General features: G+C 41.3%; 1 protein-coding gene across 3 annotated transcripts in view; it reads right to left on the reverse strand.

Annotated features, from left to right (window-relative positions):
- The window catches only part of LRP2 (LDL receptor related protein 2), a gene marked incomplete in the record, with an annotated part of 280817 nt that overhangs the window by 169567 nt on the left and 94623 nt on the right, over positions 1-16627 (reverse strand). For all 3 annotated transcript variants that reach the window (XM_056536932.1, XM_056536931.1, XM_056536933.1), the window contains 6 exon segments: positions 4362-4499; positions 4614-4816; positions 5374-5580; positions 6184-6407; positions 13763-13932; positions 15129-15257. In XM_056536932.1, the coding sequence (XP_056392907.1) occupies positions 4362-4499; positions 4614-4816; positions 5374-5580; positions 6184-6407; positions 13763-13932; positions 15129-15257 (1071 nt within the window).

Genomic DNA, 16627 nt, shown 5'->3' on the forward strand with positions numbered 1-16627 from the left:
GGCTTTAAAGGGGTTCTATTTATTTATTTATTTTTTAAATCAACTGGTGACAGAATATTAAACAGATTTTTAAATTACTGACATGGACAGAGGTGTCAGTAGAGAGCACTGTGGTCAGACAGAAAAGAAATTCAAAAAGAAAAGAACTTCCTCTGTAGTATACAGCAGCTGATAAGCACTGGAAGGATTAAGATTTTTAACTAGAAGTCATTTACAAATCTGATTAAAAAAAAAAAAAAGGCTTTCCACTGGAGTACCCCTTAAAGGGGTTATCCAGGAAAACCCTTTTTTATATATATATCAACTGGCTCCAGAAAGTTAAACAGATTTGTAAATTACTTCTATTAAAAAATCCTAATCCTTTCAGTACTTATGAGCTTCTGAAGTTAAGGTTGTTCTTTTCTGTCTAAATCCTCTCTGATGACACCTGTCTCGGGAAACGCAAATCCCCATAGCAAACCTCTTCTAAACTGGGCGTTTCCTGAGACAGGTGTCATCAGAGAGGATTTAGACAGAAAAGAACAACCTTAAAGGGGTATTCCAGGCAAAACCTTTTTTATATATATATATCAACTGGCTCCGGAAAGTTAAACAGATTTGTAAATTACTTCTATTAAAAATCTTAATCCTTCCAATAGTTATTAGCTTCTGAAGTTTTCTGTCTAACTGCTCAATGATGATGTCACGTCCCGGGAGCTGTGCATGATGGGACAATATCCCCATAGGAACTGCACAGCTCCCGGGACTGTCATCAGAGAGCAGTTAGACAGAAAACAACAACTCAACTTCAGAAGCTAATAACTATTGGAAGGATTAAGATTTTTTAATAGAAGTAATTTACAAATCTGTTTAACTTTCCGGAGCCAGTTGATATATAAAAAAAAGTTTTGGCCTGGAATACCCCTTTAACTTCAGAAGCTCATAAGTACTGAAAGGATTAAGATTTTTTAATAGAAGTAATTTACAAATCTGTTTAACTTTCTGGAGCCAGTTGATTTATATATATATATATATATATATATATATATATATATATATATATATATAAAAGTATTTTCCTGGAATACCCCTTTAAACGTAGTATTTCCAGTGTGCCTCCAGCTGTTGCAAAACTACAACTCCCAGCATGCCCGGATCCGGGCATGCTGGAAGTTGTAGTTTTGCAACAGCTGGAGGCATGGTTGGGAAACACTGCTCTAAGGGCATGCTGGTAGCTGTAGTTTTACAACATCTGGGCGAATACCACTAATACAAGAAGAAAAGAAGTATTATTCTCCAAGCATGAGTTTATATGTAAAAAGACTCAGCCTCTACTATCGGAACAGTCAGTAACTCTGCCCTGTGTGTCAAATAATGAAATGTGAATGATATCTTTCACTGTATCAAAGTCTGACCTTGTGAGAAAACCGCAATAGTGTCTACAAATACAATGACACATTAAGCTGCAGGGTGGGAATGATAAAATATACTGTAACATAGAGAGTGATAACGTAATACTCCCTCAAATGGCTGACACATTTTTTTCTCTAATCTTTATATACTGTATAGATGTGAAACAAAAATACAGAAACAGAAACATAGCCGCACATCCACCATTTGTATTTTGATCTATTTGCTTCTCAGCATCAATTCCTAAACTTACAGGTTGTTAGTATACATTTTTGATCAAAAAGTACAAGCCCACTCGCCACGTCAAGGCCACCTATTGAGAGTGGGTCCCTAACCTAACACCGGCGTAGTGCCAGGCAGCGACCACCGCCACAGCGACACTATGCCCACAGGGTGAACGACCCAGTGACCAGGCAACCCCACTGCTGCCCGACCAATCCCCTGGCTCCGGGCCGCTCCACCCCACAGACAAAGCATCACAGAAACAATGACCGCCACAAGGCACCACACCAGTGTGAACACCTACCATGTACTGTATATAGACTTCAAGGGGAACTCCGGTGGGAAAAAAATGTTTTCAAATCAACTGGTGCCAGAAAGTGAAACAGATTTGTAAATTACTTCTATTTAAAAATCTTAACCCTTCCGGTACTTATCAGCTGCTGTATACTACAGATATACTGCAGAGAAATTTGTGAAGTTCTTTCCAGTCTTACAACAGTGCTCTCTGCTGACACCTCTGTCCGAGTCAGGAACTGTCCAGAGCAGGAGAGGTTTTCTATGGGAATATACTTCTAATCTTGACAGTTTCTGACATGGACAAAGGTGTCAGCAGAGAGCACTTTTATTAGACTGGAAAGAACTGGACACTTTTCTCTGCTGATAAGTACTGGAAGAATTAAGGTTTTGAAGTAGAAGTAATTTACAAATCTGTTTAACTTTTTGGCATCAGTTGATTTGAAAACATTCTTTTTTCACTTGTTTCCACCGGAGTTCCCCTTTAAGGAGAATACATAATGAGGTGCCTCCAGTCATATGCTGATCATTTTTCGTATTTTAGTACCAGAATAGGCACAGAAGACATTCAAGCTCCATTCTGTATCATATCAGGCTGTGCACAGGGGCAGAGGAGTGACAATGAAGAAGCCAACCCCCCCCGTGCTCCAAGCTCCATTTTACCATATCCAGAAAACTATGGATTACCAAAGAATGGAGCCACAGACAGAGGATTGGTGAGTATGGTTTTAATCAGTGTCACCAGTACTGTAACCCTGTACCAACAGGTTAGTGTGGGAAAAACCGATGACAGATTCCAGCGTGCACTGGAGGGAAACTGATGCTAGAACTGATCCCATTCATTTAAATGGGACAGTTTACAATCATGCAGTGTCTCAATTTTGACGCCAGATGGTTGGACACAACGGAGGGCACTGGACAGCAGGCTGCGTTCCCCTGTCAGCCATGCAGCAACAATGGACGGTGGATGCCATACAACTGATGACAAGTTGTCATCAGTTGTGGCATCAGTTGCATCGAGATCTAGGCTGAGTTCACCTATGCCGGATGCCGGACACATGTAAACACAGCCTTACAAAACTGAACCGTTAGTATCAGTTTGGATCAGTTTTTTGATCAGTTTACATGTTATTAGATATATGCTAAAACGTAAAAAAGAAATAACAAGAGGTCCACAAAAACAAGTGGATACTCCAGGGACCCCTGATAGGAGGCTTTTTTCTGCATATTATCCTGCATCTTGGACCTCTTCTTTAGAATACATATGCATATCGTTCTAGCATCTCTGGGACATGACATGAGTGAGTGGTCTATATTGGATCTGTGGTAATTCCAACACGACATGGCTTATTGTTTATTTTCATCTTGAGCCATGCTATTTCCAAATTTGTGTCTTTATCCTGTGTGTCATCCCCTGATGAACACCTTGCTCTATCATTGATAGGGGAAGCACGTTGGGGTTGTAATTGTGTGGTTTACACAGGAATCACTGTGGGGATCACTGTATAAAAAGAGGGGTAATATAAGCTGTACATGCCATTTACCTCTGACCTGATGTTGGCTCACTTAGAGAAGCTTTGACATATTTGTTTATGAGGACCTCTTTGTTATTGTTACGCCGAGCGCTCCGGGTCCCCGCTCCTCCCCGGAGCGCTCGCTACACTCTCCTCACTGCAGCGCTCCGGTCAGATCCACTGACCCGGGGCGCTGCGATACCGCCTCCAGCCGGGATGCGATTCGCGATGCGGGTAGCGCCCGCTCGCGATGCGCACCCCGGCTCCCGTACCTGACTCGCTCTCCGTCGGTCCTGTCCCGGCGCGCGCGGCCCCGCTCCTTAGGGCGCGCGCGCGCCGGGTCTTTGCGATTTAAAGGGCCACTGCGCCGCTGATTGGCGCAGTGGTTCCAATTAGTCTGATCACCTGTGCACTTCCCTATATCACCTCACTTCCCCTGCACTTCCTTGCCGGATCTTGTTGCCATCGTGCCAGTGAAAGCGTTTCCTTGTGTGTTCCTAGCCTGTGTTCCAGACCTCCTGCCGTTGCCCCTGACTACGATCCTTGCTGCCTGCCCCGACCTTCTGCTACGTCCGACCTTGCTTCTGTCTACTCCCTTGTACCGCGCCTATCTTCAGCAGCCAGAGAGGTGAGCCGTTGCTAGTGGATACGACCTGGTCACTACCGCCGCAGCAAGACCATCCCGCTTTGCGGCGGGCTCTGGTGAAAACCAGTAGTGACTTAGAACCGATCCACTAGCACGGTCCACGCCAATCCCTCTCCGGCACAGAGGATCCACTACCTGCCAGCCGGCATCGTGACAGTTATTTAGACTCTTTATTTTATATATTATAAATGCTAAGATTTTTTCAGAACTTTTTTCAGCCAGTGATAGATATTTGACAGCCATAGGAGTATCTTTCCATACCCTAGTGATATTTCCATAGGAGACAGTTTTCTTACCAACACAACGGCGTCCATCTTGTAAATCAAACCCGAGTCGACAGCGACATCTATAACCAAGACCATCATTGTCTGTTCTGTGACTGAGGACACATATCTGCTCACAACCTCCGTTATTGTTTCCACATGGGTTCCGCACTACACAAACAACATTATTATTATTATTATATAGCTAGATAGATTTCTACAATTCCTCAATAATCCCCTTTAAAATTAAAAGTGAAAAAAAAATTACAAAATAAACATTATTACCATACGGCTGGCGAGCTGAATGATAAACGGTGACTCCATATGGTCTCAGTGAAGAACTAAACACTGTCTGAGATGTGGTGTCTGAAAATTTGTTGACCTTTAACACACCAAGTTTTGTCCAGTCGGTAAAATACACAAAATGCTCAAAGATACTAATCCCAAAAGGGTGCGGAACAATGTCCCCTCCATGTACTATTGTTTTCCTGTAACAAATTGCAAAAGTTTGTATGGTAAGTGCATTGGGTATGTACATTGTGAACTCAACACAAGTGCATCATGTAAGGAGGAGTTGGTAAGGATCCAGGGATGGTTCTGCCTATAGGCTCTGCCCGCAGCAATAAAGTTAGCCAGCATCCGAAGCACCCGCCCATCCAGCTAAACCCTGCCACCCCAGTAGTAAGGTGATTAATGAGGAAGGGGTTTGTTGCAGTGTGTTACCCCAGTAGTAAGGTAATTGCATGAGGAGGAGGTTTGTTACCCCAGTAGTAAGGTGGAGCGTGCCAATGGGTGGGATCAATGGGCAGCAAAATTAGCTTTCGCCTAGGGTGAAAAAAAATCCTTGCACCAGGCCTGTAAGGATCCCATGACTTTTGGTGCCAGGGGGCCAAGACCGCTCTTCGTCTTTGTGGTCTCATCCACAGGACAGACCCACAAAAAAGAGAAATGTATAAGATCTCAGCCTTTTACTTTTCAAATAAAGAAAGTACTACAGAAAGTATCAGCTCCTTATAAGAATCAGCATTTCATAAATTGGAAGTACCTTTGAAGACCATCATAGGTCACAGTTTCAATGTAGTCGTAGCGGCTATCCACCCAGTACAGCCTCTTAGCTACAATGTCCAGAGTAATCCCAGCGGGCCAGCCCAGTTTGGTCTTAATCAAATCATGACGATTGGTACCATCCATAAAAGCTCTCTCCAATTTCGGATCTCCGGAGACACTATCCCAATCAGAAAAGAATAAGTACCTATGGATGAAACAAAACAAATATGTTCTTAGTTTGCACAGTATTTTTACTTGTTATAGCAGAAGCCTTTTCTCCTGAGCTGTTCTTCCTGCAGCTATGATCATCTCTCAGCGCCTGCTGGGATTAGTACACAACAGGCAGAAATGCATACATTGAGTTAGGCTCTGTTCACAATGCGTAATTCTGGTTCAAAAGCTGTGCTATTGTATACAGTAAAAAAAGTATATGTTGCAACAACTATAAAAATTATTAATGTGATATATATATATATATATATATATATTTATTTATTTTTATGATGATTATTATTAATTCATTTATTTATTTTAAATAAATCTAGCACTCCAATGCACATTACTAGAAGAAATCTTCTTGTGCCCAAATGATTATGGAGAGTCCAGGGAGTCTCATTTCCAAGTCCCCACAAGCTGCTGTTTTGTTTTGGTTCCCAACCAGTGTGCCTCCAGCTGTTGCAAAACTACAACACTCAGCATGCCAGGACAGCCACAGGTTGGAAAACACTGTTTTAAAAAAAGGTGGGCATAAGTCCCTTTCTGTTTTTCTTGAGCATTAAAGTCTACACAATTCACCAGTGATACTTACCCAACAGTTGGATCAACCGCTATACCCCTTGGGCTGCCCAAATCCTCTGCTATTAATGTCATCCGATTCTGCCCATCAAGGTCTACCATATCGATCCTGTTGACACTTGTTTCAACCACATAAAGCTTGTTGCCAATCCAGTCTACTGCTAAGTTTTCAGGTGATTCAACAGATACGTTGAGGACTTGTCGAACATTTGAGCCGTCAAAATCTACAGAAAAAACCTAATAGAAGAATATATGGTAAATGACTAAAACATTTTGTTATAAGTAAAAGTCAAAGAAAAGAATCATTAAAGAGGAGTTGGGATTTGTCTGTATCAACTATTCCTGGCCTCTCTTTTGCATAGAAATGAACATCTACCGGTGACTCAAATAGGAATTCACAATCAGTGGGTGCAATGTTACCAACTTGTGTCTCAAGGCAATCTGAGATTGGGGGCAATCAAAGTTTTCGGTGGGTTTGTGCATATATATATATATATATATATATATATATATATATATGAATTCAGGTAGAAAACAGACATGGTGGTGCACATCTACAATCTTGCACAATGATCTGATTGCTTCTCAGCATGATTTCAAAAACTAACAGGTTGTTAGTATATACGTTTTGATCAAAAAGTACAAAGCCCACTCGCCACGTCAAGGTCACCTATTTAGAGTGGGTCCCTAACGCCCCTAGCATAAAATGGCGTAGCACTGGGCAGCGACCACCGCCGCGACACCAGTGCCCACAGGGGGAACGACCCACTGGCAGAGCCGCCCCAATGCCACTCAAACCAGTCCATGGGTCGCACCTCCCCGCAGACACGGCGCCACGGCAGCAACGGACGCCGCACAGCACCACACCAGTGTGAACAGGGTGTAACAGCACACTTACCATGCTCTCCCAGTCAAACTGGGAGGCTGCCAGGAAAGAAAAGGCCCATGTGTGGCTAACTACTACTTATATAGGGTTGGGCTGAGGGGGTGGGGAAGAGAGCAGACAACATTTAAAAAAAAAAAAAAAAAGAGGGGATAGAAAACACAATGTGAATTCAGGTAGAAAACAGACATGGTCGCACATCTACAATCTTGCACAATGATCTGATTGCTTCTCAGCATAATTTCAAAAACTAACGGGTTGTTAGTATATACGTTTTGATCAAAAAGTACAAAGCCCACTCGCCACGTCAAGGCCACCTATTTAGAGTGGGTCCCTAACGTCCCTAGCATAAAATGGCGTAGCACTGGGCGGCGACCACCACCGCCGCGACACCAGTGCCCACAGGGGGAACGACCCACTTGATCAAAAATGTTTACTAACAACCTGTTAGTTTTTGATATTATGCTGAGAAGTAATTAGAGCATTATACAAGATTGTAGATGTGCGACCAAGTCTGTTTCTTCTACCTGAATTCACATTGTGTTTTCTATCCCCTCCTTTTCTTTGTTTGAACATGTGTCTGCACTCTTCCCCACCCCCTCAGCCCAACCCTATATAAGCAGTAGTTAGCTACACAAGGGCCATTTCTTTCCTAGCTGCCTCTCAGTCTGACTGGGAGAGCATGGTAAGTGAGCTATTACACCTTGTTCACACTGGTGTGGTGCTGTGCGGCGTCCGTTGCTGCCGTGGCGCCGTGTCTGTGGGGGGGGGGTGCGGCCCATGGACTGGTTTGAGTGGCATTGGGGCCGCTCTGCCAGTGGGTCGTTCCCCCCCCCCGTGGGCACTGGTGTCGCGGCGGTGGTGGTCGCCGCCCAGTGCTGCGCCATTTTATGCTAGGGACGTTAGGGACCCACTCTAAATAGGTGGCCTTGACGTGGTGAGTGGGCTTGTACTTTTTGATCAAAAATGTATACTAACAACCTGTTAGTTTTTGATATTATGCTGAGAAGCAATTAGATCATTATACAAGATTGTAGATGTGCGACCATGCCTGTTTCTTCTACCTGAATATATATATATATATATATATATATATATTTACGCATATATATATATATATATATATATATATATATATATATAGCAGCCAAGATAAAGACGTAGAACTTCTGCAGAACAGCCAGTGTTTCCTAACCAGTGTGCCTCTAGCTGTTCAAATCTACAACTCCCAGCAAGCCCGGACATCCAAACACTGCCTAGAATGGAGTAACCAGACAATAAGGGGGTCCGCAGAAGCTTCTCATCAACCCTACTGGGCTTAATTGACAGGTCTTTTCCTATGTTTCATGATTTATATATATTTTTACGGATCAATACATTATATTTTCTATACTATTTTTAATTTTTTGGCTGTAATTTTTTTAAATTATATTTTTGTACATTATTCTTGTTATTATAATTTTTAGCAGAAGTAAAAGGAGTACTGTGGTGCACGAACACTTATTCCCTAACCAAAGGATAGGAGATAAGTGTATGATTGCGGGGATCCGACCATTGGGACCCCCTGCAATCTCCTAAACGACATCCCGCCTCTCCTCAGGAAAGGAGCATGTCAACCCCCATGCGAAGCAGCGGCCAACATGCCATACAGCATTGGGGTATCTCCGGCTCTCCCATAGAAATACATGGAGGGGGCTTGTTGGTCTGTGCTTCGTGCGGGGGTTACATAGTTAGTACGGTCGAAAAAAGACATATGTCCATCAAGTTCAACCAGGGAATTGAAGGGGTAGGGGTGTGTTGCGATATTGGGGAAGGGATGAGATTTTATATTTCTTCATAAGCATTAATGTTATTTTGTTCCAGGGTTGACACGCTCCGTTCCTGGGAAGACCGGGGTGCCATGCAGGCGATCGTGGATGTCCTTTGGAAAGGGCATAAGTGTTTCTTCGCCACAGTACTCCGTAAATAAGTAGTAGAGATATGTTTACAGCACAACCCATGGACATTCAGCAATAGATAGGACATGTCCTCTTCAGATAAATTGGAGACGCTACTGAACATGCTCTCTGACCTTTTTACAGGTCATTCTACAGGTAGCAGGAGGCTGATCTGGAAGCAACAGCTATTGTGCGTACCTCTGTTATTTATATACTAGTGTTACCTTTTACTGTATGAAATTATAAGACTGTAATAATGACAAGAATACTACTTGAAAATGATCTGTACAGAACAGGAAGTCTCAGTTTAGCTTTTAGTTTAGTGGCAGGAATGGGAACTGCAAGATTTCAGGAATATTTCACAATGTAGATATCAAAATGGAAATTTTTAATAAACACACCCCAAAACTAAATATGGTATAGTAATGATGTTAACATAAAAAGTGGTTATACTGGAATAGAAAAACTGATTTCTAAAAAAAAAAAAAAAAAAAAAACAACAACCGTAGTCCTCAGTTTGTGTGAGGTATTGCAGCTCAGATCCATTAGAGTGAATAAGGCCAAGTTGTAATACCCCACACATAACCTGAACACAGGTGTGGTGCTGTTTTTGGAAGAAATTGGCTCTTTTTGTGCATAACCCTTTAAACAATAAGTAATTTTTAATGACACAATCCCACTATGTCCAGGGGTGGGTGTTCGCGACAGCTGTTAGGACCACTACCCCTACGACAGCTACAGCTGTGAAGACCACTACCCCTAGGACAGCAACAGCTGTGAGGACCACTACCACTATGATGGTGCTACAACTTGGCTGCTTTGTAAATAATCTGACATCAACCTCTAGCTACATACAGTCAGGCTGCCCATGGCAGCATAAATCAGAAAAGAAAAAATAGCGCAACTCAGCTCACCCACCAATCTGTACAGATACAGATGGACATCAATGGCACATCCAACGCAGGTGCTCGGACCGCCTCCCGTATCATACAATGGGAAAAAGGAAAGGTTGTCCAGCTCTCGCGCATATGAGTAACTGTTAAAACTTGGCTTTAACTGTCAGGCGTGTGTTTTTAATGAATTTTATATTTTTTTTCCAAGTGCAAGATAAGAAGAACGGAGCACTCACCCAGGATAATGCAATAAAACGTCTTGTCTTTATTCAAGCGTACATCAGGTACCTGAGCGATACGGGAGATCGGACAGGTGCTGTGGCGTGGGGGGTAGGGCAATGGACCGTATTCGCGCAAAAGTGCGCTTCCTCAGGCCCCTCAGGGGCCTGAGGAAGCGCACTTTTGCGCGAATACGGTCCGTTGCCCTACCCCCCACGCCACAGCACCTGTCCGATCTCCCGTATCGCTCAGGTACCTGATGTACGCTTGAATAAAGACAAGACGTTTTATTGCATTATCCTGGGTGAGTGCTCCGTTCTTCTTATCTTGCACTTGGAAAAAAAATATAAAATTCATTAAAAACACACGCCTGACAGTTAAAGCCAAGTTTTAACAGTTACTCATATGCGCGAGAGCTGGACAACCTTTCCTTTTTCCCATTGTATGATACGGGAGGCGGCCCGCTCACTCCGAGCACCTGCGTTGGATGTACCATTGATGTCTATCAGTACCTGTTCAGATTGGTGGGTGAGATGAGTTGCGTTATTTTTTCTTTTCTGATTTATGCTGCCATGGGCAGCCTGACTGTATGTAGCTAGAGGTTGATTTCAGATTAACTACAAAGCAGCCAAGCTATAGCGCCATCTTTTTAAAGATCAGTCCCTACTTTTGACTTCAATCTATCTCTTTGCTACTTTATATCTGAATCTGTTTTGAAACTGATCGATTGATCGACTGCACTTATAGTAATAATAGACAATATTATGACTTCTTACATAAACGTAATACAAGGTACAATTAGAGATGAGCGAACTTACAGTAAATTCGATTCGTCACAAACTTCTCGGCTCGGCAGTTGATGACTTATCCCGCGTAAATTAGTTCAGCCTTCAGGTGCTCCAGTGGGCTGGAAAAGGTGGATACATTCCTAGGAAAGAGTCTCCTAGGACTGTATCCACCTTTTCCAGCCCACCGGAGCACCGGAAAGCTGAACTAATTTATGCAGGAAAAGTCATCAACTGCCGAGCCGAGAAGTTTGCAACGAATCGAATTTACTGTAAGTTCGCTCATCTCTAGGTACAATGTATAATTTCATCATTGAGCCTAATATTTATGCAGGAGATTTGGTGCCATGTTGTCTCCTTGAGCAGTATATAATATTTATACTGCCGTGTTTTTAGGCAACTATATGAACGGTTTGTTGAAACTATGTATATTAACCTAGCTTGTATTTAATAATGGCATTTAATCATTTTTCTGTGTTCTTTAACTGGTATCTACTGTTGGTCTATTTGTGCCCGATCTTAAAGGGGTTATCCAGGAAAAAACTTTTTTTTATATATCAACTGGCTCCAGAAAGTTAAACAGATTTGTAAATTACTTCTATTAAAAAATCTTAATCCTTTCAGTGCTTATGAGCTTCTTAAGTTAAGGTTGTTCTTTTCTGTCTAAGTGCTCTCTGATGACACGTGTCTCGGGAACTGCCCAGTTTAGAGGAAAATCCCCATAGCAAACCTCTTCTAAACTGGGCGGTTCCCGAGACAGGTGTCATCAGAGAGCACTTAGACAGAAAAGAACAACCTTAACTTCAGAAGCTCATAAGTACTGAAAGGATTAAGATTTTTTAATAGAAGTAATTTACAAATCTGTTTAACTTTCTGGAGCCAGTTGATATATAAATAAAAGTTTTTTCCTGGATAACCCCTTTAAGCTTTCCTAACAAACCCGTCTGAAAACAATGACCCGCTTCAGTGCCTTTTCTATGAGGAGATCTATTACAGTCCAAACACAAATATGCAGGAAAAAATTTGATTTTTATCATTGAAGAAAAAAGGTACTTTTACATTTAACGCATCAGGTTTCCAAAAATGACTAATAAGGGATTGACTCATTTGGAAAGAATGTCCTCTATTAGGCATTTTGACTCCATTAAATAAAATAAATGGGAAATTGCTCAAGATGTCCGTATAATAGAAGGCTTTGTCTGATCCATATCGTGTAATACAAGCAGGAAACCTTCATTAAAATATTTTTAAGATTGTTTTATGTATTTATGTCATTTATTTTCAGTAACATTAAGACGCTTTCTAGTTTTGTGTAAATAAAAAAAGATTAATCGTATAAAAAAAAGTTGGGAAATTTTCTAATACACTATGGGGGAGATTTATCAAAACCTGCGCAGAGGAAAAGTTGCTGAGTTGCCGATAGCAACCAATCAGATTGCTTCTTTCATTTTTGAAAAGGCCTCTGAAAAATGAAAGAAGCGATCTGATTGGTTGCTATGAGCAACTCAGCAAATTTTCCTCTGCACAGGTTTTGCTAAATCTCCCCCTATGAGCTGATATACTAGCACTAAAACTGTCTAATGTTTAGACAACGTAAATGGAGACTCGACAGTCTACGAATGTGCCAGATTTATCACAGCAGCTCATGTACTTTGATAAGAGCTGTAAACTGTGTAGTCTATCTTGGGGGAGTCTATCTTGGGGGAGTCTATCTTGTGAGCAAAACTACAACTCCCAGCATGCCTGTACAGTGTGGAGACACACTATTTGGAAAACACTGATCTAGACTGTATGGTCAGACTATACATGTGTGATAGCCTGGGGGAGTAGGGTTTATGGGATGTAGCTGTGCGGTTTCTATTCGTGCTGCCAGGGTGAGGGTTCCTCTGTAATGCTTGTCCTACCACCACCCTTCCCGAGAGCGATAGGGAGGCATAGAATAATTGAATGTCCACAACCGGAGAGTTTGCTGAAAACAGTTGGAACTTTACTGAAGATTTTATGCAAGCTTCATAACCGGAACAGTCTCCAAACATGCAAAGTCTCTTAGAGATTGACAAAGGTTGGGACCTTAAGCGTTTTAGAGTCCGTAGACTGATATGCGCTGTTCCACTGGATTTAGAGGATTTCGTTTCGGTCCAGTAGTCACACTAGCTTTAGCTGGGATTTAGTTTAGGACTCACGGTTTAGTTTAGGCTGGAGCCGGCAGGAATTTCTGGCCTAGCATATCTTTGAAAGTTGCGCAGATCCTTCCTGCTAGTCCGGCATCCACGAGAGCAGCAACCCAAGAGAGCGATAATTGGCTACAGCTCCCTTATAAGGGCAGGGGCTGGACTAGAGCTAATTGGTCCAATACTTTTGTCAATCATCCTTACAAAGGATTATGGGTGAACATGTGACCCAAGGACCTCCAAAGGTCCTCCAACATACCATAGAGGAATCAACATGGTCACATGACCAAAGGTCCTGTGACGCTAACAAAGTAAGTACTCTACTATGCATTATATTAAATACTTACATTCTATTAAATATGTACACACAAACATTATAAAATTAGAGAAGTAGGAGGCAACTAGGGGCTGTCCCACCTGGGAGACCCTACCTGAACGTAGTAACTCTGGCTTTGGGGACCACCACACAAGGTACGGTATGCAATACGGTACCGGGACGCCACACATGTTTAGATCACTATTTCTCACTGTGCATTTATGGTAAACTCTCAGAATTAGATCTTTACGGGTTTTTAGGTTTTTGATTTTTTATGTTTTCATTCACTGACAACAAGCTAAGAAAGTAAAAAAGTTGACTCATTATACAGTGATCAAGCGTTATGTGGATAAAATTAGGACACCCCTTTAGCACATTATTGGTATACCTTGTCCTGTATGGTGTCCGTCCAGAAGACTCGTCGAAGCTGGAAATGGAAATCCACACCCACCGCAATCCCACGATTCTGTGAGCGCACTAATGTGCGGTAGCTACTGCCATGGAGGTCGCCAACAAGCAGATCTCGTCCATTAGAAAAAATTATCCATGGAGGACCAGCTGAAAAAAGGTAAAACAACGGTATGTATTGTAACGTGGGCTAAAATGTGAAATGCAATAATGGGAGATTTCAATAATGTTAATCCATCTCTTCCCCAGATCTGTCACTGCCAGGGGTTCCATAAAATAGGGTAAGCGGAACTAGTGTCGCCAGGTGTACATTTACTAGGCTGCTCAATATACATCAGCGAGGCTGGGTGTGAGAGCACCTGGGCCCGCAAACTTACAGTAGTGAGCAGTGATGTACACAGTTCTGTATGCTTCACTGCTCACTGTTGCACATTTACCAGGCCGGGTGCTCTAAAATCTGAGTGTAATATCATGCCGGTTTTTAAAATGGATTATGCATCAAAATCAGTGCAGATTTTAGTCTTATAAACATGCACTAAGGGGAAGATTTATCAAAGAATAGATGGGGGGGAGTGAATAAAACTTAGCTTTTAATAATATATATCGCTAAAAAGATATAACACATAAGTGAATGTATTATCAGGAGACTAGTGGCTTCTATCCTGATTGTCAACACATGTCAGATGCTAACAAGCTGTTAAACGTATGTGTAAAAGTGTCAGTCTGAAAAAGTTATTATCCTATGCAACCAATAATCATTGACATCCCATACAATCCGACGCGTTTCGGTCAGCGACCTCCTCAGGGAATAGATGGGGTATAATAATATCACAGGATAAGATATAATTACTGTATGCAAAAGACATCAGACACTCAAAACCAAAGGAACGAGAGATATAGTGCCTGTTCCATTATAACATGTGACCTGTAAAGTAATAAAGGGGTTCCCAAGTCCTGGGATACACCATAGATACTATGCGCCTTTTCCGGTACTGGTCCACCGGTTTCGGCGTCTTAGTTTTCCTCATGAGCAACCCGCAGTAGCGGGGAGCTGTGCTGTCTCGCCGGCTGCTCAGTGCACAAGATTTATCAAAACCTGCACAGAGAAAAAGTAGCCCAGTTGCCCATAGCAACCAATCAGATTGCTTCTTTCATTTTGCAGAGGCCTTGTTAAAAATTAAAGAAGCAATCTGATTGGTTGCTATGGGCAACTGGTCAACTTTTCCTCCGGACAGGTTTTGATAAATCTCCCCCCTAAATGCTGCAGATTTTCTGCATGTAAAATCCAAATGTGGCCGTAGCCTTAATCTCCACAATAGGACTGGGTTTCCCGAATTAGTACATACTGGTGGTGTTGGCTCTACAGTGCTTGTTATGTTCCAAGACATATCCATCCACACAGCCACAGCGATGGCTGCCCATACGATCTTCACAGAGTTGGTCACAGATGCCCCAGACTTGACAATCATTAAAATCTAAAGTAAATGAAATGAAGTAATGAATAAAAATACATTCAGGAATGTGTCTTTTTTTTTATTTTTTTATCTCAGCTAATATTCTATCTATCACTTATCTATCTATTTCATATCTATCTATCTATCTCATATCTATCTATCTATCTATCTATCAATCATCTCCTATCTATCTATCTATCTATCTGTTATCTATCTATCTATTTAATATCTATCTATCTATCTATCTCATATCTATCTATCTATCTATCTATCTATCTATCTATCACTTATCTATCTATTTCATATCTATCTATCTATCTATCATCTCCTATCTATCTATCTATCTATCTCATATCTATCAATTATCTATCTATCTATCTCATATCTATCTATCTCATATCTATCTCATATCTATCTATCTATCTAGAAAAAAATCGAATGTCCGCAGCACACAGGTTGTGTGCCAGTGTCAGTAGAAACGTTTCAGCTAGCTCTCCTAGTCATTATTAAGCTAAGAGAGCTAGCTGAAACGTTGCTACTGACACTGGCATTTTGTTTGGAATAAATCACTGGACTTTTTCACAACCTGTGTGCTGCGGACATTCGATTATTTCTGCTTAAAGATGGACCCTTGACCCAGGTCTGGACTCTGCTGGCATCGATCATTTTGTTACTCCTAGACGTGCTGCTTTCTTCCTTTTGTATCTATCTATCTATCTACGGTATCTATCATCTCCTATCTATCTATCTATCTATCTATCATTTATCTATCTATCTATCTATCTATCATCTCCTATCTATCTATCTATCTATCTCATATCTATCTATCTATCTCTCTCTCTCTCTTATCTATCTATTTAATATCTATCTCATATCTATCTATCTAATATCTATCTATCTATCTCATATATATCTATCTATCTATCTCTTATCTATCTATTTAATATTTATCTATCTCATATCTATCTATCTATCTATCTATCTCATATCTATCTCATATCTATTGATCTAATATCTATCTATCTATCTATCTCATATCTATCTATCTACTATCTTTCTATCTATCTAATATCTATCTCTCTCATATCTATATATGTAATATCTATCTATCTATCTCTCTGTAAATATATATTCGTTGATTCGCTTGTAGACAATCAGTAAGTGAGGTTTTGTAGTCAGGTTTTGTAGTCACTAGGCAGCAGTATTAATCCTCCTGAACTGAGATATTTATTGCTACTTTGTATGTTTCCTTTATGTAGATACAATCTTATAATACTGTCCTGTTATAAGAGATACCAATACTTTTTCTTAGGGCTTTGAAGCTGGGACAGTTGTCACTATCTCGTTACCACAGAAAGCTTTTGTCTGTAGCGGTCGAACAAGATCATGTT

This window comes from Hyla sarda, chromosome 8, assembly GCF_029499605.1.
Source record: "Hyla sarda isolate aHylSar1 chromosome 8, aHylSar1.hap1, whole genome shotgun sequence".
Lineage (NCBI taxonomy): Eukaryota > Metazoa > Chordata > Amphibia > Anura > Hylidae > Hyla > Hyla sarda.